The 22,419-nt window shown below is 45.5% G+C and overlaps 1 protein-coding gene and 1 long non-coding RNA gene across 4 annotated transcripts in view; one reads left to right on the forward strand and one right to left on the reverse strand.

Annotated features, from left to right (window-relative positions):
• Positions 1–22,419, reverse strand: part of LOC310692375 (uncharacterized protein) — a 52,691-nt gene that overhangs the window by 18,211 nt on the left and 12,061 nt on the right. For all 3 annotated transcript variants that reach the window (XM_083473272.1, XM_083473271.1, XM_083473273.1), the window contains exons 2-3: positions 7,643–7,710; positions 5,302–5,608 (exon numbers count right to left, since the gene is read on the reverse strand). In XM_083473272.1, coding sequence (XP_083329398.1) covers positions 5,302–5,608; positions 7,643–7,710 — 375 coding nt within the window. The remainder of the gene's footprint in view (positions 1–5,301; positions 5,609–7,642; positions 7,711–22,419) is intronic.
• On the forward strand, positions 12,489–22,349 carry LOC310692423. Its single transcript, XR_014518799.1, has 3 exons — positions 12,489–12,755; positions 21,559–21,670; positions 22,039–22,349. It is a non-coding gene; the product is annotated as an uncharacterized lncRNA (long non-coding RNA).

A 22,419-nucleotide genomic window follows, 5' to 3' on the forward strand; every position in this document is an offset into this window, starting at 1 on the left:
GGGAAGGGTTGTTTTCAGTCCTGATCTGGAGGCTTTCTTCTACTTGGAAATAAATCCCAACAGTTCAATGGAGTTTCCTCCCAAGTAAAATATGCATGGATTTGGGGCTTCAATGGCTAAAGCCATTTGTGTTTGTGGAAATACTTCTGCCTTGAGACTGTCCAGAGCAATTGCTGGTTAGTGTAGGCTAATAATAATAATAATAATAATAATAATAATAATAATAATAGTTATTTGTACCATGCCCTGGTTGTGCTCTCTGAGCACTCTCCACACCAAACAATCTCTGAGTTTCTTTCAAGTGCCGCCCTACCAGTGATTGTGCAAAAACATTTAACGCTATTTTAAAACTGCCAAGAAAAGATGCTTGGGGATCAAACTGAGCCCATCTGCATAACTCCTCCTTTTGCAGAACGTTCTGATTCTGTTCAGATGCATTGTAAGTTTGTTCCGTCTGGGCATTCCAAGAATGTGAAAGCCCCACCCACAACCCCCCAAAATCTTATTCAGCAACCTATCTAGTGTCTGAGACTTTATCAGGCGTTATCTACACATTTTCAAGTTTTCAAAGACCATGAGGACCAGAAATTTGCCATTTATTTTTTTTTATTTAAAAAAAGGTAAGATTAGCAGGAAGCTGGATTCTGTACCCTATTATACCTTCTGCATGCTGTAGCTCCAGCATGTCAGGTGAACATGTGTTATCCCTGCAAGTACCTGTGCTAACAGAGCAATTTAAAGAAAAGATTTCTGGGCTGTGTACAGCAGACAGAACATAAAAATGCAGAAATACACAGGATCCTTATTTGCGGTGGGTCAGGTGCGGCCAAGGCAGAAACCTGTATCTCCTCCAGCTGGCATTCTGTGCCTCCTTTTTAGTGGTTTTCTCGCTGCGTCATTCATCCGACTTGACACCCATGTAACAGCCCAGTTTCAGATCCCCCCCCCAAGTGCCTCCTAGAACTCACTACTCTCAACTGCCCCCCCCCCCAACATTCACTCTACCTTCAATTCAACAACACCTGTGGGTATCTGGAGAGATTAATTTCAATTCACATATACTCTCCTTCCTGTTAAACACCATCCCACACAGAGGCAAGATCCCCAAACTTTGAGAAATTCTCTTTGAAATGATCTAGATTTTTTTTAAAGGAAAAATGAGTCTGTAAGTTGACATTTAATGGAATGCCCCTGTGACTTCAAGGTGAGATGTTTCCGCAGCCTTAGATTTCAGAGAATAGAGGCATGGAAAGGCCATATGGTTCAATCTAGTACCCAACCAGATATTCACAGCAGTAAATATAATGTAGGGATCACAGCTGAGGGCCTGCCCAGCTGTCAAGAGCTGTGGACAAGTCAAGCCAGTGAGCCAAGTCACAGGCACCAGTGATGGATGACAATAATAATAATAATAATAGTAATAATAATAATTCTATGCCACTCATCTCCCATCTGGGCCTCGGAGCGCCTCCTACCTTCACAGTTCCTTCTCATTATAGCTGATGGGCACACTTTTCTCTGTAAGTCCCTCACCATCATCTGACAGGCATCCCTCTTGCAGGCCACTATAAGGCTTGCATGCAAATCAGCACTCTGTGACATGAGCTGGCAAACAGGGGCCAGGTTGCTGGGTTGTCAGGCAGCTGAATTAATAGGGTCAAAGTGTGCTGGGATGAGGCCATAATGGGTCAGGCCAGAGGGTACTGTTGGGGTGTGTGGTTGTTCCTTCCCTGGTTCTGCATCTTGCGCCCCTGCCCCTTCCTTTAGCTGTTTGAAGGAATCATAGCATGGTTGAGTTGGGAGGGATCTCAAGGGTCATCTAGTCCAGCCCCCAACAATGCCAGGATCCTCCCGACAGCCAGCCCTTGCTGGGCTCCAAATTCTGACCCTCTTCTTACCAGCCAGATGCACTGACCCCTTGCAATTTCTCCTGGGGTGGAAAAAGGGGAGAGAGAGATGTTTTCCTCTCTGTCCCTCAGGACATGGATATGAGAGCCACGCCATGCAGCCCTGTCAATATCTCAAGGGCCGTCACATGGAGGAGGGAGGAAGCTTGTTTTCTCCTGCTCCAGAAGCCCTCAGGACCTGAAGCCGTGGATTCAAGCTACAAGAAAGGAGATTCCAACTCAACTTCAAAAGGAATTTTCTGACAGCAAGAGCTGTTTGACAGTGGGAAGAAATCCCTCAGGAGGCAGTAGACTCTCCTTCCTTGAAGGTTTTTGAGCAGAGGTGGGATGGCCATCTGCCATGGATGCTTGAGCTGAGATTCCTGCGTTGCAGGGGGTTGGTCTAGATGACCCTCGGGGTCCCTCCTAACACTACAGTTCTATGATCCTATGATGTAAAGTGCATGCAATGAGAATTTAAAGCACACAACGTCCCCCAAATGATCCTGGGCATTGCGGCTTTACTCTCGCAGAACTACAGTTCCCAGAACCCCTGACAAACTACAATTCCCAGGATCATTTAGGGATCATTTCCTCACCACACACCATTATCCTGGATCCCTTTGAAATCCCCCCCCCCCGGCTCTGTTCACACAACAGGGCAAGGGAGAAGGACTTCTTTTGCATTTCCAGTTAGGCTCTCCTTCTCCTTGAATTGTTTCTTAAAGGCCCTTGCTTGGCCAGGTCCTTTTGCATAGGGTAGCCCAGGAACTCCTTTGCAGCGTCCCAAATAATCCCAAATCCTACCATTTATTAATTTCTAGGGTTTAATGGGATCCCCCTTCAATCTATAACAATATGATAACTAAGGTCATTCTATTTGGATTCCCAAGGGAATGTCAAGCAGGGAGGGAGGGGGGAAGAGAGAGAGTGGAATTCTGGGGGAGAGAGACGATTGGAGGAGGCTTGGAAAGGGAGTTTGAATGTTGGTGGGGAGGCAGTTGAGAGTCGGTTGAGAGCGGTGGGTTCTGGAGGGGGGAGGTCAGCTGGGCTGGGCAGCTCTTCAGCTTAGGATCAGTATGAGAGTCGTTTGATGGTGGCCAAAAAGGAACAGAGACGCAGAGAGGGACTGTGAGTCTCCTGTGGAGGCCGGGGAATGTGGCAGTCCCATGCCCAGCGAAGAGGGGCTCTGCCAGCTGCCCAGAAACAGAATAACCACAATTTTGGATGGCCACAGAGCCAGGCTTGGCTTGTTTTCCTAATGCCCAGATACCTCACACCACCCTCTGAAAACACCTGGAAAGCAGCTTAACAGACCTGGGCTATGCCTGATTATCATCTTCCCAAGCAAGTTAGAAATGTAATGCTGGTGGTCAACGAAAGAAGTTTAAAGACTCTCTCAAGGCAGATCTAAAAGAAATGTTGTGTAAACAATGGGGAAATGCTGGCCTGCAAATGCTCCAATTGGAGAACAGCCTTTACCAACAGTGTCATGGACTTTGAAGACACACAAACTCAGGACAAAAGGGAGAAACAAGCTAAGAGGAAGGCACGCTTGGCAAACCCTCACCGTGATCAACTCCCACCAGAAACCTATGTCCCCACTGTGGAAGGACGTGTGGATCCAGAATTGGCCTCCACAGTCCATTATGGACTCACTCTTAAGACCATGTTCGTGGAAGACAATCTTACTTGGCTACGAGTGATCGCCAAAGAAAAAGATGATAGATTTGGGTTCTACAGCCAATTTCATGGCCTTCATGGAAAATCCTTCTGGGAAGATGCTCCCCCTCCCCCCAGTTGGTCCATCACTTCCACCATTGTGCTCCCCAAATGCTGGCACCCACCCAGCAGGTGGAGGCGCACCTTGGGGAGGGGGATATTGTCATGGGGCAGGAATCGGCTTCACCTGCTGAACAGCAGCCTGAAGGGGTAAAAGGGGCAGTGACTTCACCTGCAGCTTCAAGGACTCCAAGGAGAAAGTGCTGATGAAAACCCGCTGGCTTCAGCCTTCCTAAGAAGAACTCCCAGTAGCAGCCAGAGAAGGCAGAGAAGGAAAGAAAACAGCTAGTTTTTTTTCCTTTTTAACACTATTTATTATGAAATATTATTTGATCGTTGGCATATCGAAAGCAACCAGTTGCTCTAATTTCTTTATTTAGTTTTAACATGTGCCAGTCATGCCGCTCTCCTCCTTCAGGGAAGGGCACATTCAGACAGCAACCAGGACATCCGAGAAAACATGCAAGGCACTGAGTAGCATAGATTCCTCCAGCGACATGGAAGGACTTTACAATCCAGAAAAGCAAGACCAAAATGTCACGGAAGACTGCGTTTGGCTCTTGTCTATCAGCTTGGGAAGTGGCGACGAAGACCATTCTCTGGAAGCGTGGCCCTATGAAAATATTAATCTGAATTTTCAGCATTAAGCCTTAGTCCAGAAGTCACCTTGAGACCTGCTTCCTCACATCAAAGTTCAAATGTTGAGAGAAGTGCTTAATCAAGGAGCTGGTGCATGTGATCGCTCTTTCCGGTTCTTATATTTTGGGAGTCAATCCAGAAATGCAAGACTGGAATGCCACAGATGACGGAGTTTGGCTCTTGTCCGTCAGCTTGGGAAGTGGCGACGAAGACCATTCTCTGGAAGCATGGCCCTGTGGAGGAATCCGCTTCCAGACGAGACCATCTCTTTTCTCCTCTCATGCAGGAAGGTTCTTCCATTCTCTGTTGACACTCAACTTGTAGGGTGTTCTCCCAGTCCCATGCAAATCCTTCCTTCCTCTTACCTGTTCTTTTTATAAGGGCGGTTTGGGCAACAGCCACAGGGGACAGTGTTCCTACGACTCCCCAAACATGTTTCAAAAGGACCCCTTCCTTCCTTCTGCCCCAGTACCTGAGGGTCCTCACGTCTCTCCAGGGATTTGGCCAGAACAAAGTACACCCACGGGCGAGGGTGTCTGGCCAGCTGACCCAGGGAAGGAGGGGGACAGAACAAGCACCCCTGCCATGCTGCCCATGCCCACGTCACCACTGGCTGCCAACGATCGCTGCTCCTGCCTGGGCACATAATGGCCTGACCCCTGGCTTGGAAGGAGGGGGTGAGGGGCTGGGGAGAGACAGGCCTGCTCCCCCCCCCCACTCCAGCGGTCAATTGGCATTTCCCCCTACCTGAACTCTGAGCCTTTCCACACTTTGCCTCCCTATGGGGGTCTTTGTCCTTCCCTCTGTCCCAGTACCTCTGGGGTGAGAGGCCTTTGTCTCGGCTCCAGTCCCTCCCAGGATGCAGCGGCTCCCAGCCTGAACCTTCTCCTCCCTGCAAAACAAACGGAGACATCATCAGGCGCCTGGCTCCCAGCCACATTAGCCCCAGTTTGGGGCAGGAAGGGGGACCTGGGAAGGGGGCATTTCCTCCTACCTGATCTTATTAGCTGCCCCAACCTGTACTCCTCTGTATGGGCATCTGGGCTCCGTCCCGGCCGGCTTGGCACAGAGGCAGCAGCCAAAGTCTCCCCCGGCTCCGGAATAACTCTGGAGGTGTTCCTGATGGGGCGAAACCTTGGCTGCTGCTTCTGCGCCAAGTAGGGCCGGGAAGGAGCCATGCCCGCACGGAGAACGGTTGGAGGGGGAGGCAGGCGAGGATCAGGGGCCGGGAACTGCCGTGATGGTCTGTTGTTCTTCGTCCCAGGAGCAGGCGCTGGAGCCTCATCCCTGGAGGCGTGGTCCTGTGGAGGAAGCAGGAAGCATCTGATGAGAAGGGGTTGGGGCGGCTGAAAAACTACTGCCCCATTTTTGATGACCCCCCAAAAGAAGTTCCACAAGGACCCCTTCCTGCTGTCCCAGTCCCTGATGTTCGCCACGTCCCTCCAGGGATTTCGCCAGCACAAAGTAGACGTTGGGGAAAGGCTCCCTCCCTGCAAAGGAAATGGAGTAATCAGCCAGCGCCTAGACCCCAGATGATAGCTCCAGTCTGGCCCATGAGGGGGGGGGGGCACAGGAAAGAAGCATTCCTAAAATATGGGGCACTCAGTTGGCACTTACCTGAAGTGGGAGCCTTCACCCCCTCGTTCTGGCGGGCCTCTCGCCTGAGGAAGAAACAAGCTGTTCTTCTGATTGCTTGGAGGAGTTCCAGATAAATATATAGATGATAATATTTATTATTATCATCTATATATTTAGACATATTTATGGACATATTTTTGAGCCCATTTTGTGCCCCACCCCTCACCTGCGCCCCTGTTGGGGGCCCACCTCACCACCCCCTAGCTACGGCCCTGACTGTACCACCCTACAATTTGGCACCCCTCCCGCATTGTTTTAGCCCCCTCTGCAGCATGGTGCCCAGCGTGAGCGCCACTGTCGTGCCATCCTAAAACTGCCCCAGCGCAGCCTTGGGAAAGGATCCCACTCCTTGTCCTGGCCAGGTGGACCCCAGAGAAACCCTCTCCATAAAACTATAGGGATCTCTAAATCAGACCTTCCTCCTCCAGCTGGCAAGATCACTGGGAAACACTTCCCCTGCCACACAAGGTCACAACATAAATCCGGATTTTGGTGGGTTTCCCTGCACCGCTGGACTGCTGCTGGGCTGCTTGTGGTTTCCCAACCCACGTCCCTGTGAAGGAAGAAGGATATTGTACTCTCTAGGGGACAGGGGTCCCGTGGGCCATCCCCAGTGATTTCCTTCTGGGGCACATCACCCTCAATATTTTCTCCCCCACCCCGCCAGTCTGCCTTCCCAGCTCCCTCCCTCCCTTCCTCACTCTTCCTTCTTTCCTTCTCCTGTTTTGCACAGAGCAGCCCAGCAGCCCCCCATGGGCAGGCAAGCCAGTGGAGGCAGGGCCCTCCTGCGCTGGAGTCATAGGGCCCCCTTCTGTAGGGACAGCCTGAGCGCTGGCGAGGGTGTCTGGCCAGCTGACCCAAGGAAGGAGGGGGACAAAACAAGCCCCCCTGCCAGGCTGCCCATGCCCACGTCACCAATGGCTGCCAACCATGGCTGCTCCTGCCTGGGCACATAATGACCAGACCCCTGGCTTGGAAGGAGGGGGCGAGGGGCTGGGGAGAGACAGGCCTGCTCCCCCCCCCCACTCCAGCACTCAATTGCCATTTCCCCCTACCTGAACTCTGAGCCTTTCCACACTTTGCCTCCCTAAGGAGGTCTTTGTCCTTCCCCCTGTCCCATTAGCTCTGGGGTGAGAGGCCGTCATCTGGGCTCCAGTCCCCCCCTCCCCCGGGATGCAGCGGCTCCCGGGCTGAACCTTCTCCTCCCTGCAAAACAAACGGAGACATCATCAGGCGCCTGGCTCCCAGCCACGCTAGCCCAAGTCTGGGTGGGGGGGGGGGGACCTGGGAAGGGGCATTTCCTCCTACCTGATCTTATTAGCTGCCCCAACCTGACCTCCTCCGTACGGGCATCTGGGCTCCGGCCAGGCCGGGTTGGCACAGAGGCAGCAGCCCAAGTCTCCCCCCGGCTCCGGAATAACTCGGGAGGTGCTTTTGACGGGGGAAACATTGGCTGCTGCTTCTCCGTCAAGTAGAGCTGGGAAGGAGCCATGCCCGCACGGGGAACGGATGGAGGGTGAGGCAGGCGAGGATCAGGGGCCGGGAACCTTCATGATAGTTTCTTCATAATAATCCTGGCGCTGGAGCCTCATCCCTGGAGGTGTGGCCCTGTGGAGGAAGCAGGATATCATATGAGAAGGGGCCTCTGATGGGCCAAAAACAATGGAAGGACCCCTTTGTTCCCTCTGCCCCAGTACCTGAGGGTAGTCACGTCTCTCCAGGGATTTGACCAGAACAAAGTATATGTTGGGGAAAGGCTCCCTCCCTGCAAAGAAAAGAGAGACATCAGCAAGCGCCTGGCTCCCAGCCATGCTAGCACAGTCTGAAGGGTGGGGGATCTGGGAAGGGGGCATTTCCTCCTACCTGATCTTATAAGCTGCCCCAACCTGTCCTCCTCTGTATGGGCGTCTGGGCTCCGTCCCAATTGGCCTAGAACAGAAGCAGCAGCCAAATTCTCCCCCGGCACTGGAATAAGTGCTTTTGATGGGTGGAAACCTTGGCTGCTGCTTCTGCACCAAACAGGGCCAGGAAGGAGCCATGCCCACATGGAGAAGGGGCAGTGGGGAAGAGGTGCGAGGGACGTCAGCCGGGAACCGCCGGGATGTTGTTCGGTTCTTCATCCCGGGTGCCGGATCTGGAGCCTCATCCCTGGAGGCAGGGCCCTGTGGAGGAAGCAGGATACAGTATGGGCTCTCATGTGAATGGGCTCTCACTGTCTGCAGATTCCCCAATTATTGCATCGCCACACCATGCTGCTGGGCAAACACGCAGAGCATGAAATTGCTGGTGGCTCCTGAGGTTTTAATGCTGGCAGTTGTACTCTGCGTCCATCTGGGAACTGTAGCGTCACACGCGAACTGAGACCAGGAATAGCCAGTGGTAGTGGAGGCCCTGTGTTGTCACAGAGGATACATATGGGAAATGCCAGGGAACCCAGAAGTCTAAATTGACAGATCCTGACTTCTGTCTTTCAGCAGGACTCAGGGGACCACCCTGGATCCTCAGCCTTTCGCTGTTGCCTCCTTGCCTCAAATTAAGACTTTAAGGAACCTCTTTTCAAAGGGTCACGCGCAGTGATGGTGCAAAGAAATAATACAAAATAAATCTCACTACACTTCTGCCCTGTGCAAGCTAAAGTCTGCTAGAGATCTTTCCCTTGAAACCATAGGCTGTGTACCCACCATACCTTTGGGGCTCATCCCCACTTCCTCTTGGGTCATGTGCCCAGCAAGCTCAGGAGTGTTAACAGATTTGCCCTTTGCTAGACGGGCCAGCCAAGTTTGCTAAAGTCAGCCCAGGAATTCCTTGTCTGGCACAGTTGTGCAGCCTGTACTTTCATTGATATCCCAATTAATCAAAAATCTACCTTTTGTGTATTTCTGGGGTTTGGGAGGGGGGGTTTCCGGCAAATGTATAACACTATTTTGCCTGCACAGTTTTTAATGCCACTATTGATGTGAACCGATGCATGATTCTAAAGTAAATAAAGCTTATTTTTAAAGTTCCCATGTTGATGCCTGATTCTTTCTTAAGTGGGGAAAAGGGAGGGAAGGCAGCTAGCTTCATGGCTGGACTTGCTCAAAACAAGGTTTTGCAGCCTGATTCCTATCCTTCTAAGTTTGCTGTCAAGGATGGATCTTTAAAACTCTGTTTTTAAAGAACCAGGAGGCAACCCTTCTTCAGGTATACAGAACCCACACTGTGAATTGTGCGCACAAACGTACTGGGAGCCACATCTGCTTTTTAGAACAGGGATGAGGAACCTGCAGCTTCCTCACGCCCATTTCCTAGGAACCGGGAACAGGAAGCTGAAGTGCTTGTTCTATCAGGATGATTGCAGGGAGCAGCAGTGCTTTTCTTCAGCCAGAATTCTCCTCAACTCCATTCAAGCATCTTAAAAAGATTAATATTTATTTATTTTTTTGCCCAACTTCCATCTGCTTTTACCCTTCTGGCCGGGAAAGGAATCTCACCCCCTGGCAACACAGCTAAGATGGCTTGCTGCTTTGTGCCCAGGGAAGGGCTGCAGCGGACACCTCGTGTGTAAAGAGAGGGATGCTAATTGGGAAGCAGTGGAAAAGCTCTAAATTGATGCAGGATTGCAGGAGAAATGAACATCATTTTATGGAATTAAATGTGCGATACAATACAATAAAATACAGTATATACGAAGCAAAAGCAATTTGGGCACCATTTGGGGGGGAAGGGTTGTTTTCAGTCCTGATCTGGAGGCTTTCTTCTACTTGGAAATAAATCCCAACAGTTCAATGGAGTTTCCTCCCAAGTAAAATATGCATGGATTTGGGGCTTCAATGGCTAAAGCCATTTGTGTTTGTGGAAATACTTCTGCCTTGAGACCGTCCAGAGCAATTGCTGGTTAGTGTAGGCTAATAATAATAATAATAATAATAATAATAATAATAATAATAATAATAATAGTTATTTGTACCATGCCCTGGTTGTGCTCTCTGAGCACTCCCCACACCAAACAATCTCTGAGTTTCTTTCAAGTGCAGCCCTACCAGTGATTGTGCAAAAACATTCAACGCCATTTTAAAACTGCCAAGAAAAGATGGTTGGGGATGAAACTGAGCCCATCTGCATAACTCCTTTTGCAGAACGTTCTGATTCTGTTCAAATGCATTGTAAGTTTGTTCCGTTTGGGCATTCCAAGGATGTGAAAAGCCCCACCCACAACCCCCAAAACTCTTATTCAGTCACCTGTCTGGTGTCTGAGACTTTATCAGGTGTTGTCCACACAATTTCAAGTTTTCAAAGACCACAAGGACTAGAAATCTGGCTTTTATTTATTTATTTTTTAAAAAGTAAGATTAGCAGGAAGCTGGATTTTGTACCCTATTATACCTTCTGTTGGGATGTGGGTGGCGCTATGGGTTAAACCACAGAGCCTAGGGCTTGCCGATCAGAAGGTCGGTGGTTCCAATCCCCGCGACGGGGTGAGCTCCCGTTGCTCAGTCCCTGCTCCTGCCAACCTAGCAGTTCAAAAGCACGTCAAAGGGCAAGTAGATAAATAGGTACCGCTCCGGCGGGAAGGTAAACGGCATCTTCCTGCGCTGCTCTGGTTCGCCAGAAGCGGCTTAGTCCTGCTGGCCACATGACCCGGAAGCTGTACGCCAGCTCCCTCGGCCAATAAAGTGAGATGAGCGTCGCAACCCCAGAGTCGGCCACGACTGGACCTAATGGTCAGATGTCCCTTTATACCTTCTGTAGTTTTTGTTGTTTTGTACATCAGTTGCAACATGAACACAATTCTACACAGACACACACAATGGCAAGGCATGTTGTTTTAAAATCCTAATGTGCCTGCCAGATGGTGGTGTTTCAAAAACATCCAAAAGTGCAACATGCTGCATTTGCATCAAACCCTTGTCTTTTATTCTGTTCTTCCCTCGTTGAAGAACTCTTCACTTTTGGCGAATTTCTTCACTTGGGATTTCACTTTTGGCGGATTTCGAAAACAATGAACTCTCAGCACTGGCAAGTACATTCAGAACTGCTGACATTATTCAGAATTGGGCATTATCCACAAATGATCCTGTATGATCTAATACCACAGTTGCTGAATAATAATAATAATAATAATAATAATAATAATAATAATAATAATAATAATTTATACCCTGCCCCTCTGGCTGGGTTTCCCCAGCCACTCTGGGCAGCTTCCAACCAAATATTAAAAACAATACAGCAATTGTTTGTATGCAGACATAGAGCCAAAAAATATAGCCACCAAGCAGTGCATAGTGAGCGTCAAGTGAGGCTTCACACAACCATGTAGCCACATAATAGCAATGGGTGCAAATCGGGGACAGGAATTGCAATTTCTCAATTGCATGCTGTAGCTCCAGCAGGTCAGGTGAACATGTGTTATCCCTGCAAGTACCTGTGCTAACAGAACAGTTGAAAGGAAAGCTTTCTGGGCTGTGTACAACAGACAGAACATAAAAATGCAGAAATACACAGGATCCTTATTTGCAGTGGGTCAGGTGCAGCCATGGCAGAAACCTGTACCTCCTCCAGCTGGCATTCTGTGCCTCCTTTTTAGTGGTTTTCTCGCTGCGTCACCCATCCGTCTTGACATCCAGGTAACATCAACAGCTAGAAGCCAAGTCAGGAGAGTAGTCAGGGGAAGAGAGGCCAAGGATTTGGAAGGAAGAGGGACCTCAAGCAGTTGTGGAAGTTGTGCTGGGACTCATTGGGTTGCCTCACAAGTCTGGATAATGCATTATTTTTGAAGAGGATACCTGGATTAATCAAATCAAATACCTTTCTTGCCATCACAGTCTAAAACATTTCAAGTCAATGGGATAATTAAAAGGACAGGGGTGAAGCTGTTGAGGGTCATAAGGTCACATTGTGATTGTGCGCACTTAAATATTCTGCTTCTCCCTGTCTGTTCCCTGAAAGGATGGACTTTTTGGGTAAGATTGTGGCTAAAAAGGAGGCTACTAAAGAAAAAAAGGAAATTGCAAGAAATACCGACAATAGAAGAATGGCAGATGAAGTTGATGGACTTTTTGGAGCTGGCTGACCTGACTGGAAGAATCTGTGACCAGAAAGAGGAGGAAACACAAGAAGACTGGAAGAAATTTAAAAAATATTTAGTGAGATACTGTAATATAAGATAATTCGGAAATCCCTAGAAGTAACAGATTAGGCTAAGGGATAGAAAAAGATTAATAATAAAGATTATTATGGATGACAATTGGAAGTAAGGTTAAGAAGTTTGTAATGAAAGAAGATACTGATGTTATAAATATGAAATTGGGAACTGCTAAATATGTAATTTGATGAAATCCAGATTGGAGGGTGTCGAGGAAGTCTTTTAGCAATGTAAGTACACCAGGGAATAAGAAGGGGGAAAATCTTTTATTTTGTGTGTTTTTATTAAGTTTTTATGTTGTGTCAAATGTAATGTTTTTCTTTTGTGTTTTTGTCTATGTGTTATAAGATAAAACTAAGAATTTTATTATTATTATTATTATTATTATTATTATTATTATTATTATTATTATTTAAAAAGGAGGCTACTAAAGCAGTGATATCTTTGTCCCGATCTGCCAGGAGAAACCTCATTTGACTTCTTCGCGGAGTTCTAGGCTGGAAGTCCAACATTTTGCTCAACATCGGTTGGTGAGGTCTGCTGTGTCAAGAGCAATCTAAGAAAATGTGGTCCATTGAATCAATACCTGGATTATAAGTACGCCAATTGAACACTCATGACCTGATGCGCTATTATCAAGCTGCGTCACAAGCTGGACACGGAGCTGCTTTCAGAATATCACCAGGGTGGTTCCGGAGGCGGCGCGAAACAAGTAATGGCGGTCCTCTTTGCGCTGCGAAGAGGGGCTCCGCAGGAAAGGGTCGTTCACTGCGGCAAAGCGACGACCCATTAAGATAAACCACGAGCAGAGTGAGCTCGTGGCCGTGGGATCCGGCGGGCACCCAGAGCGACCCCCAAAACGAAGAAGGGACCCCGTAAGGGGTTCCGGAAGCGCGGAGGGGAAGCGGTGCTGTGGATTCATCGCTCTTTCTGCGGGAGTGAAGCTGCGCGGCTGTTGCTGATGAGCGCCGACCTTTCTTCCTTAAGTATTGGACTCTAAATCATCTACTCGTGAGTAAGAGTATTAATTTGGGACTGCAAATTGAAAATTTGGCTGAAAGCGGGGGACGAGAAAAAGGAAGTCCGTCTCCCGGTAGTGCTTAGTGATCAAAGGCAAAGGAACTGACAAGCTGGAAGCAAATAGAAAGGGATTTTAAAACGGGAAATATCATGCGTCTGGTGGAGCTAGCAACTGAAGGGAAAGGCAAGCCTTCTTTTTTTTCTCTGCTACTGTGTTGATTTTACTTGGGGACCTCTTCCCTTACTGGACTTTAAAAACTTTAAAAACACCAGCCCCGGGCTTGCAGGGGGAAAAAGGCTGTTTTGCGGATATATATACAAAGTCGAAATGGATACATAGAGGCATCATTGGTGGACACAATTAAATAACTGTATCTTGCACCTTCAGATAAACTATTGTGGCAATATTGAAAGGTCTCTGCCAGTGGAAAAAAGTTTTCTTTAAGGACTACTGTTAATTTATTTAACTGCAGGAACTTTAATGGCGACTGAAACTTTGTTTCTTTCTTCCTGAACTGCAACATACTCCCTCTAGTGGAGTTTGGGATTTACAAATTCTTGAGAACCAACTTTGTTTTGACTCTCTGTGGTTTGGTTATTTACTTTGAGGCCTGTCTTTCCCATGGAACATTTGACAGCTTGACCTTGAATCCAAAGACAGGTGTGGAATGAGTGGCCCACCAAAAACAAGAGCTGCGTCGAAAGCAGGAAAAGGCCAATTAGTACAAACAACTCTGATTTCACAGGCTCGTAGATCTTCGGTCCCGGCTGTCCTACAGGGAGCTGCATCTTCAATAACAGCCCCATCCAAGGAAGCTGATCAGCCAACGACTGAGGATATGGCAGCAGGGGGATCTGGCACCCTTCTAGAAGAAATGCTACAACAATTCGCAATCTTGAATAAGAAGGTTGATGACCAAACAGCAAAAATTGATTTAGCCACATCTTCAATCACTAAACTTTCTGAACAGGTGGCTAAGCATTCACAAGAAATTGGGAATTTAAAAGACGTTACATCTGAAAATCGAAAACTGGCCGAGGCTGCAAATGAAAAAGCAAGTCAAGCAATTCAGAAAGTGGATGAATTGAAAGGAGAGGTAAGGCCGTTGCACAAACACATCACCGACCAGCAAGCCTACCTGTCTATGGTGGAACTGAGAAACAGGGAAAATAATTTAAGATTACGCTCTATCCCAGAGATTGAGAAAGAGGATCTGACCGGCTTTTTGACAGCAGAATTCTCTAAATTCTGGGGTATAAAGGAAGATACAGACTTTAAAATAACAACTGCATTCAGATTGGGAAGAGTTGCCAGGAAAGACAGGCCCAGAGACTGTTTGATTATATTAAGGACCAAGCAGGAGAGAGACAAACTACTTGACCTACATTTCAATAAAGCACTTGAGATCCAGGACAGAAGAGCACAAATTTACAAGGATATTCCTAAACAACTACTGGATCTCAGATCTAATTATACTGATCTAGCTGGACTTTTGAGAAGCAACGGAATACCTTACAGGTGGGAGTTTCCACAAGGCCTATCATTCAACTACACAGGAAAGAAGATTAAAATCAAAACGAAAGAGGACAGCCAGAAGTTTCTACACGACCACGGAGAAGACCTGCAGAAGGGAGCAGCAGTTCCTTGGCCTCCACCTGAGTCTGGGAAAGAGCCAGCACCCTCAGATTTAGACAAGAAAGAAGACGCCCCATAAAGAGCAACAACAGATTGATACAGGATGTCTCTACAGCTGTATAGCTGGAATATTAATGGTGCAAACTCCCCGGAAAAACGCAAAAGGATTTTTCATATTTTGAAGAAGGAACATTTGGATATAATCTGTCTGCAAGAAACTCACGTGACTAGGCTTCACAGGAAAGTGCTAATAAACAAAAGATTAGGCCAAGAATTTATCTCATCAGACAGAGTTAAAAAGAGAGGAGTGGTGATCTACACAAAAGAGAATTTATCGCCAAAATTTTTGTTTAAAGATGAACAAGGAAGAATCCTGGCAATTGAAATACAAATCCAAGGAGAAAAAGTTTTGATATTAGGAATCTACGCACCAAATGAGGGGAAATCAGAATTCTACAAGAAGCTACACGAGACATTACTGGACTATCTGGACTATTCTAACATCATCATGATGGGAGACATGAATGGGGTGGTCTCTACTTATATGGACAAGTCACAGAACCAGAACCTGACCAAAGATGGAAGACTACCAAAAACTTTTTTCAAACTAACTGACAATATGGATTTGATTGATCTATGGAGGACGAGAAACCCCTTAGGTAAAGAAGGAACTTTCTTTTCTGAGGCTCACCTGTCATGGACAAGAATCGACCAAATTTGGACAACTAGAGGGCTGGCACCTAAGACTACAAGAATAGAAATCTGCCCAAAGACATGCTCCGACCACAACGCACTGAAAATGGAAATGAGATTTACTACTGCCGACTCCTTCAGATGGAAAATGAATGACAACCTGCTAAGAGATCAAGAGATTGTAAAGAAGGCCCAAAAAACTTTAAAGGACTACTTTGAAATTAACCTCAACACCTCGGTGGAAAAAAGAATAATCTGGGACGCAAGTAAAGCTGTTATGAGAGGGTTTCTGATACAACAAAACACGATCAAGAAAAAACTTTGGAATGGGAAAAAGGACAAGATATTAGAGAAGATAAGAGTTGGAGAGAAAAAATTAAGATTGAATCCAAAATCAAAAGAGACTTTAAGAGAAATTAAATTTCACCAGTCACAATACATGAAATTGATCAACCAAGAAGTGGAATGGAAAATCAAACAAATGAAACAAAGATCTTTTGAATCTGCGAATAAATGTGGGAAACTGCTAGCTTGGCAGTTGAAAAAGAGACAAAAATTAAATTATGTTACCAATCTAGAAGTTGAAGGGAAAAATATCCAGAAACCGGGAGAAATTAGAAAGTGTTTCCAGAAATACTTTAAAAAACTGTACACCCAAGGCCCTGAGGAAGTGACTGAGATAGAACAATTTTTGAAAGACAACGGCCTACCAGAACTATCTCAAGAGAAGAGATCAATCTTGAATTGTAAAATAACACAACAGGAAATCGAGGTTGCCATCCAGAACATGCAGCTAGGCAAATCTCCAGGCCCTGATGGACTTACCTCCAAGTACTACAGGATGTTAAAGGACTACTTGACACAACCATTAATGGAGGTTTGCAATCAGATTATGGGGGGAGGGAGGGCACCAGAAACGTGGAAAGAAGCATTCATCACACTGATACCTAAAGTGGAAACTGAAAAGACTCAACTTAAGAACTACCGTCCCATATCACTCCTAAACGTGGATTACAAAATATTTGCAGACATTTTGGCAAATAGATTTAAAAAGGTTTTAAATGAAGTAATTCATAAGGACCAAGCAGGCTTTCTCCCAGGTAGACATCTGTTTGATAATACTAGGAATATTATCGATATTCTGGAACTTTTACAAACAAATATTAACACTAAAGCAGTGTTAATTTTTATTGATGCGGAGAAGGCCTTTGACAATATTTCTTGGAAATTTATGAAGAAAAACTTGGAAGGGATGGGAGTGGGAAGGGGGTTTGAGAACGGAATAGAAGCAATCTATTCCGAACAAAAAGCTAAGTTGATAGTGAACAATGTGGTGACAGAAGAACTTCAGATTGAAAAAGGAACACGTCAGGGGTGCCCCCTGTCCCCTTTATTGTTTATTTCAGTCCTGGAGGTTTTGTTGAACATGATAAGGAAGGATCGGCAGGTACAAGGAATACGGGTCGGAGTGAAACAATATAAACTGAAAGCATTTGCAGATGACTTGGTTTTAACATTACAGGAGCCAGAATCTAGTACAAAAAGAGTTCTGGAATTGATCCAGAAATTTGGTCGGGTGGCGGGTTTTAAGTTGAACAAACAAAAAACTAAGGTGCTAGGGAAAAATTTGACAACTACTGAAACAGAGGGGTTTCAGAAGGAAACAGAACTAAACATCGTTAAAAAAGTGAAATACCTGGGGGTCAATCTCTCTTCCAAGAACTTGAATTTATTTAAAGATAATTATGAGAAATGTTGGTCAGAAGTTAAAAAAGATTTAGAAATTTGGTCAAGACTGAAGTTATCCTTGTTAGGCCGAATTGCAGCTATAAAAATGAACGTTTTGCCAAAAATGCTGTTTTTGTTTCAGGCCTTGCAGATTGTGGACAGAGTGGAATGTTTTGGAAAGTGGCAGAAGGATATCTCCAAATTTGTCTGGCAGGGCAAAAAGCCCCGAATAAAGTTTAAAATACTAACTGACGCAAAGGAGAGAGGGGGGTTTGCCCTGCCAGACTTAAGGTTATATTATGAAGCTGCAGCCTTCTGCTGGATGAAAGATTGGATTTTGTTAGAAAACACTGATGTCCTGGATCTGGAAGGCTTCAATAACTCGCTAGGTTGGCATGCGTATTTGTGGTATGACAAGGCAAAAACACACGGAATGTTTAAAAACCATATTGTCAGAAAAGCAATATTTATGGTCTGGAAAAAATACAAAGACTTATTAGAAAGCAAAACTCCGAGGTGGGTATCACCAATAGAGGCCAAGGCTTGGAAAAAACCCAATATGGAGGCCGGTTGGCCGAAATATTGGGAAATAATAGAAAACATTGGAGACAACTGGAGGTTGCAGAGCTTTGAAAAGTTAAAGGGTAAAGTGCAAGATTGGCTTCATTATGCCCAAATTAATGAGGTTTTTAAGCTAGATAAAAAAACAGGATTCCAGGTGGAAAAATCGAAACTTGAGACAGAATTGCTAGAACCAAAGACCAAGCTATTATCGAGAATGTATAACTTGCTGCTTAAATGGAACACTCAGGATGAGACAGTTAAATCAGCCATGATAAAATGGGCTCAGGACATTGGTTATAACATCATGTCCGAGGACTGGGAAAGGTTATGGACCACCGGTATGAAGTTTACGGCATGCAATGCCTTGAAAGAAAACATTATGAAAATGGTATACAGGTGGTACATGACCCCAGTTAAGCTTGCTAAGATTTACCATTTGTCCGACAATAAATGCTGGAAATGTAAGGAGGCTGAAGGGACATTCTTTCACCTCTGGTGGACCTGCCCAAGAGTGAAGGCCTTCTGGGAAATGATATATAACGAGTTAAAAAAGGTGTTTAAATACACTTTCCCTAAGAAACCGGAGGCATTCCTCCTGGGCATTGTCGGCCAGAAGGTGTTAAAGAAGGATAGAACTCTTTTTATGTATGCCACCACAGCAGCAAGGATTCTTATCGCCAAGCATTGGAAGACTCAAGATTTGCCCACACTGGAGGACTGGCAGACGCAACTGATGAACTACATGGAACTAGCTGAGATGACTGCCAGGATCCGAGATCTGGGAGAAGAAGCAATGGAAGAGGACTGGAAAAAATTTAAGGACTATTTGCAAAAGTATTATAAGTTATATGAACTTTGAGATGCCGTATGATTTGGAAGGTTAGCCCCAGCAACGAGAGTGGATTATATAAGAAATTGGATAATACTTATGAAAGAACCAAAGTTTAAATGTGTAAAAACAATAATATGCTATATTTTTAGAGTAAATGGAGAATAAGGGATTTAAGCTTAAATTGCAATTGAAAGTATAAAGAAACACATGAAACAAGGGTATAACTTGCTGATAAATTTTATTGTTAAGAATGCATTGGGCGGGAGATGTGGGGAAGTCCGATAGAAATTTGGAAAAAGTTGTTGAAATGGTTTGGATTTTCTGTTTTTGTTTTTTTTTTCTTCTTCTTTTCTATTCTTTATGCTTTTTCTTTTTTCTGTTGTATGTGTAACTGGAAAAAATGTAATAAAAATTATTATAGACAGAATATCACCAGGGTGAGTAGCATAGCATTTTGGATCAGGGTGTCACAATCTCAGAAGCGTCAATTCGGAAAGCTGAATTCAAGGGACGCGATAACTGAAACCGGCTCTGGCCACGTGGTGGCAGCAAAATACACATTTTGAAAGCATCTGCATTTCATCCTATGATGGATTGTCACTAACTAAATGAATACTTGTCATTTGAAAGGCTTCAGAAGGGCAAGAAGCAGGTTTTTAATTTTTGTTGGGGATCTATCAATACCAGCCTTGGATTGTATTAGATAAAAAATTTACCTGGACATGTGCTGAGCTCCATTACAGAACAATCATCCTGGATAGCTCAGTCGGTAGAGCATGAGACTCTTAATCTCATGGTTGTGGGTTCAAGCCCCACGTTGGGCAAAAAGATTCCTGCATTGCAGGGGGTTGGGCTAGATGACCTTTTGGGGTCCCTTCCAGCTCTACAATTCTGTGATCCCTTCTATGCCCACATACTCTGAGACTAAAGGTTTAGTTGTACCTGTTTCTTTCCAGTCCGATTTCCCCCACGCGGTCTGGAGTGGACTCCCTTATTTCACCCCCAGACACTTTTCAAGAATTGTTCCACTAATTCTTTGAATTCTCTCTCCTTATTTTGATTTGATTTGGGAAGTTTTCTCGCCCTGGTGAGAGTCTTAGAGGCTGATGTGCTGATCTCTGCCTCTAGTGCCAGGGCTCATTTCCCAAATTGCAAGAGCTCGAACTCTTCAGAGCTTGCGTTGCCCTGGCGGGGAGCTTGGGTTTTTGTGTGTGTGTGTTTGCATTTATAGAAAATTTTATTCAGTGTTTTTAAAAGATGGCGTGTCAAGTCATCAAGCACAAGGAAAGAAAGATTAAACAGCAAATACCTGGGTTATATATGGCAAAGAAGAAGACCATTCAATCTAAAATGTCCCCTTTCTATAGACTTTTTAATGTCTACTGTTCCACAGTTGCAGACATGAAACAGTAATTGCCTTGAATAGAGATATTTCCTGATTTTTTTAAAAAAATTACCCAGTTACAAGACATTACTGACAGTAAACACAGAACAAAAGTAATATATTTAAGTATTTAATAGAACAAAAGTAATATATTTAAGTATTTAATAGAACAAACGTAATATATTTAAGTATTTAATGTGCCTTGTTTTCATCAAGGTAGGTAATAATATGGTTTAATATGGTTTACTTGTACCTACAGGGACACAGGTAAGAAACATTTCCATGAACAGAAGGATGGAGTACGTGCGCATTATAAGAAACCAAGTTTGTGTTCAACCAAAAGATGAGGATCTCCCATTCCTTCACTCTGTGCCGGGTCTTTCAAAATATCCTCAAAACCAATGCAGTCACAGTTGCCTTTCCAAAAATCCAGGGACAAGTTAGAACTAGGAAGGAAAGGAAAATGCTGGACCTGCTTCACTGCTTGGAATTCCATCTGCAGCTTCAGCGGTGCATGCAGCTCCAGAATATTTCTCAGAGTAGACAAATTCATCTTATCTTGATTTAGCAACAACAAAATTATCCAGTGTGTCCAAAGGATGAACAGGGAAAAGTTCGCTCTTCACATTTGTAAAGCCTCTATTTATCACATCACAGCTTTCAAATGCTCCAGCAGCTGAAAAATCAGAAACTGGAATACAGTCCTTCAGTTGAGATCCAAACGCTCTGGAATTCATCTTTCCACTGTCACCCAATGCCTCTTCCTTCTGCCAGCCGGCGGGGAGCTCGTTGACGGCATCGCCGGGGAATCCTCAAGCTGTTCCTTTTTATTAAAAAAGCAGGGGGGAAAGGATAGTGGTCAAGGACAATGGGAACTGTAGTCAAGCAACCCCTGTAGGAAGGCCCCCAGCTCCCAAACTCATCTTATTAGTGTAAGCCTTTTTTCAGAACTGCCTCCACAGCATGAACACTTACGCTCAACTTGTAGAGGGTTCTCCACACCCTATGCAAATCTTTCCTTCGTCTTATGTGTTCTATTTATAAGGGCGGCTTCAGCAGCAGCCACAACAGTGACGACAGGAGATCCTGGAAGAAAGAAGCAGGGGAGAACTCGACACTAAGAACTGCTTTGAGGGGAGAATCCCTAAACATGTGAATGGGCTGTCACAGACCAAACGCCAGGGAGAGAACGTCCCCTCATCCGCCCATCCAGCAGTCACACCCACCCCAGGGAATTTAAGCCCATCCCACTGTGGAGCTCAAAAGAGCCGTTCTTTGGCAGGAGCAATCAGATGACTATGAGATGCAGCAGAAGAGCATCTCTGACTGCATGGCTTTAAAAGAGGACTTCCTGTTTGTCTGCCATGGCGATCGCCTGTGCCAATTACACTGGAGCCCTTCTGTGCTGGTAATAGAAGATAATATGGGAGTAATTATCCTCCCAACCCCCCCCCCCGGGTTGGGGGGGGGGCTCTCCACCTGCAGATAGTCCGATACCTGCTTCCTGTCCAGAAGGAAGAGGGGGCAGGGGGAGCTGGGTGTATACTGCACAGCTGTGGCAACTCTCCCAAGCCGGCGCCACAAGCAGAGAACACCTGCTTTTTAAGATAAAAATTTGGACTTAATTAACAGGCATGCCCTGAACCAGCAGAGACAAAATAACTTGCTAATTTAATCAGCCACTGAGAAGGAACCGATCTGGGGAAAGAGTTTAATCATGACCAAAATACAACGGCTTGAAAATGTAAGTGGATGCTATCTTAATTATGAAACGGACTGGTGAAATTTTGACTATGAGTCTGGCAATGATCACTAAGGGAAAGATGAAATGAATTCCTAATGGAGCTATCATTTTAGCGTAGAGGTATCATCTCAACAGCGTCTGGAAGAAGGCCAAGAGGAGAGTTCTGGATATCTGCCTGGGATTAATGGCAGACAATGATGCAGTTAAAATATCTCTGAGAGCAGAAAACGAAACTAAAGATCGCTGAGGAGCAGAAACAACCATACAGAGGACTGGCCCACTCACTGAAATAATTGATGGATTACTTGTATAGCCCCAGGGGGAGGCGGGCCTTTTTTAATTCTCTTTTGATATATATGCATTTGCAGTTTTATCTGGTTAACCTCTCCCAAAAGTCAATGACTTGAAATACACAAGTGGGTTTGAAAGAACTGTGCTGCTGTTCCCTCAGTGGAAGTAAAAAAATCCTGGATTAGAGCTACTTTGTTTTTGCAGAGGTACCAGGATGTTGGGAGATGATACGAGACTATGGAGGGGGATTCTGGAGAGCTGCCCTGAGCTAATGGTGTCTTTCTGTCTGGGATGTGGCATATAATGGCTCCTGATGGCAGAAACCGAAAATGGAATTGCAGGAAGCGGATAATACCAGGGGAAAATATTTCACCAGAACTATGAAGACGAAGGTAAAAAGAAATTTAGAAATATGGAGCAGAATGAATCTCTCAATGTTAGGAAAAATATCAGCCATT

This window comes from Podarcis liolepis, assembly GCF_965112155.1.
Source record: "Podarcis liolepis genome assembly, chromosome: 13".
Lineage (NCBI taxonomy): Eukaryota > Metazoa > Chordata > Lepidosauria > Squamata > Lacertidae > Podarcis > Podarcis liolepis.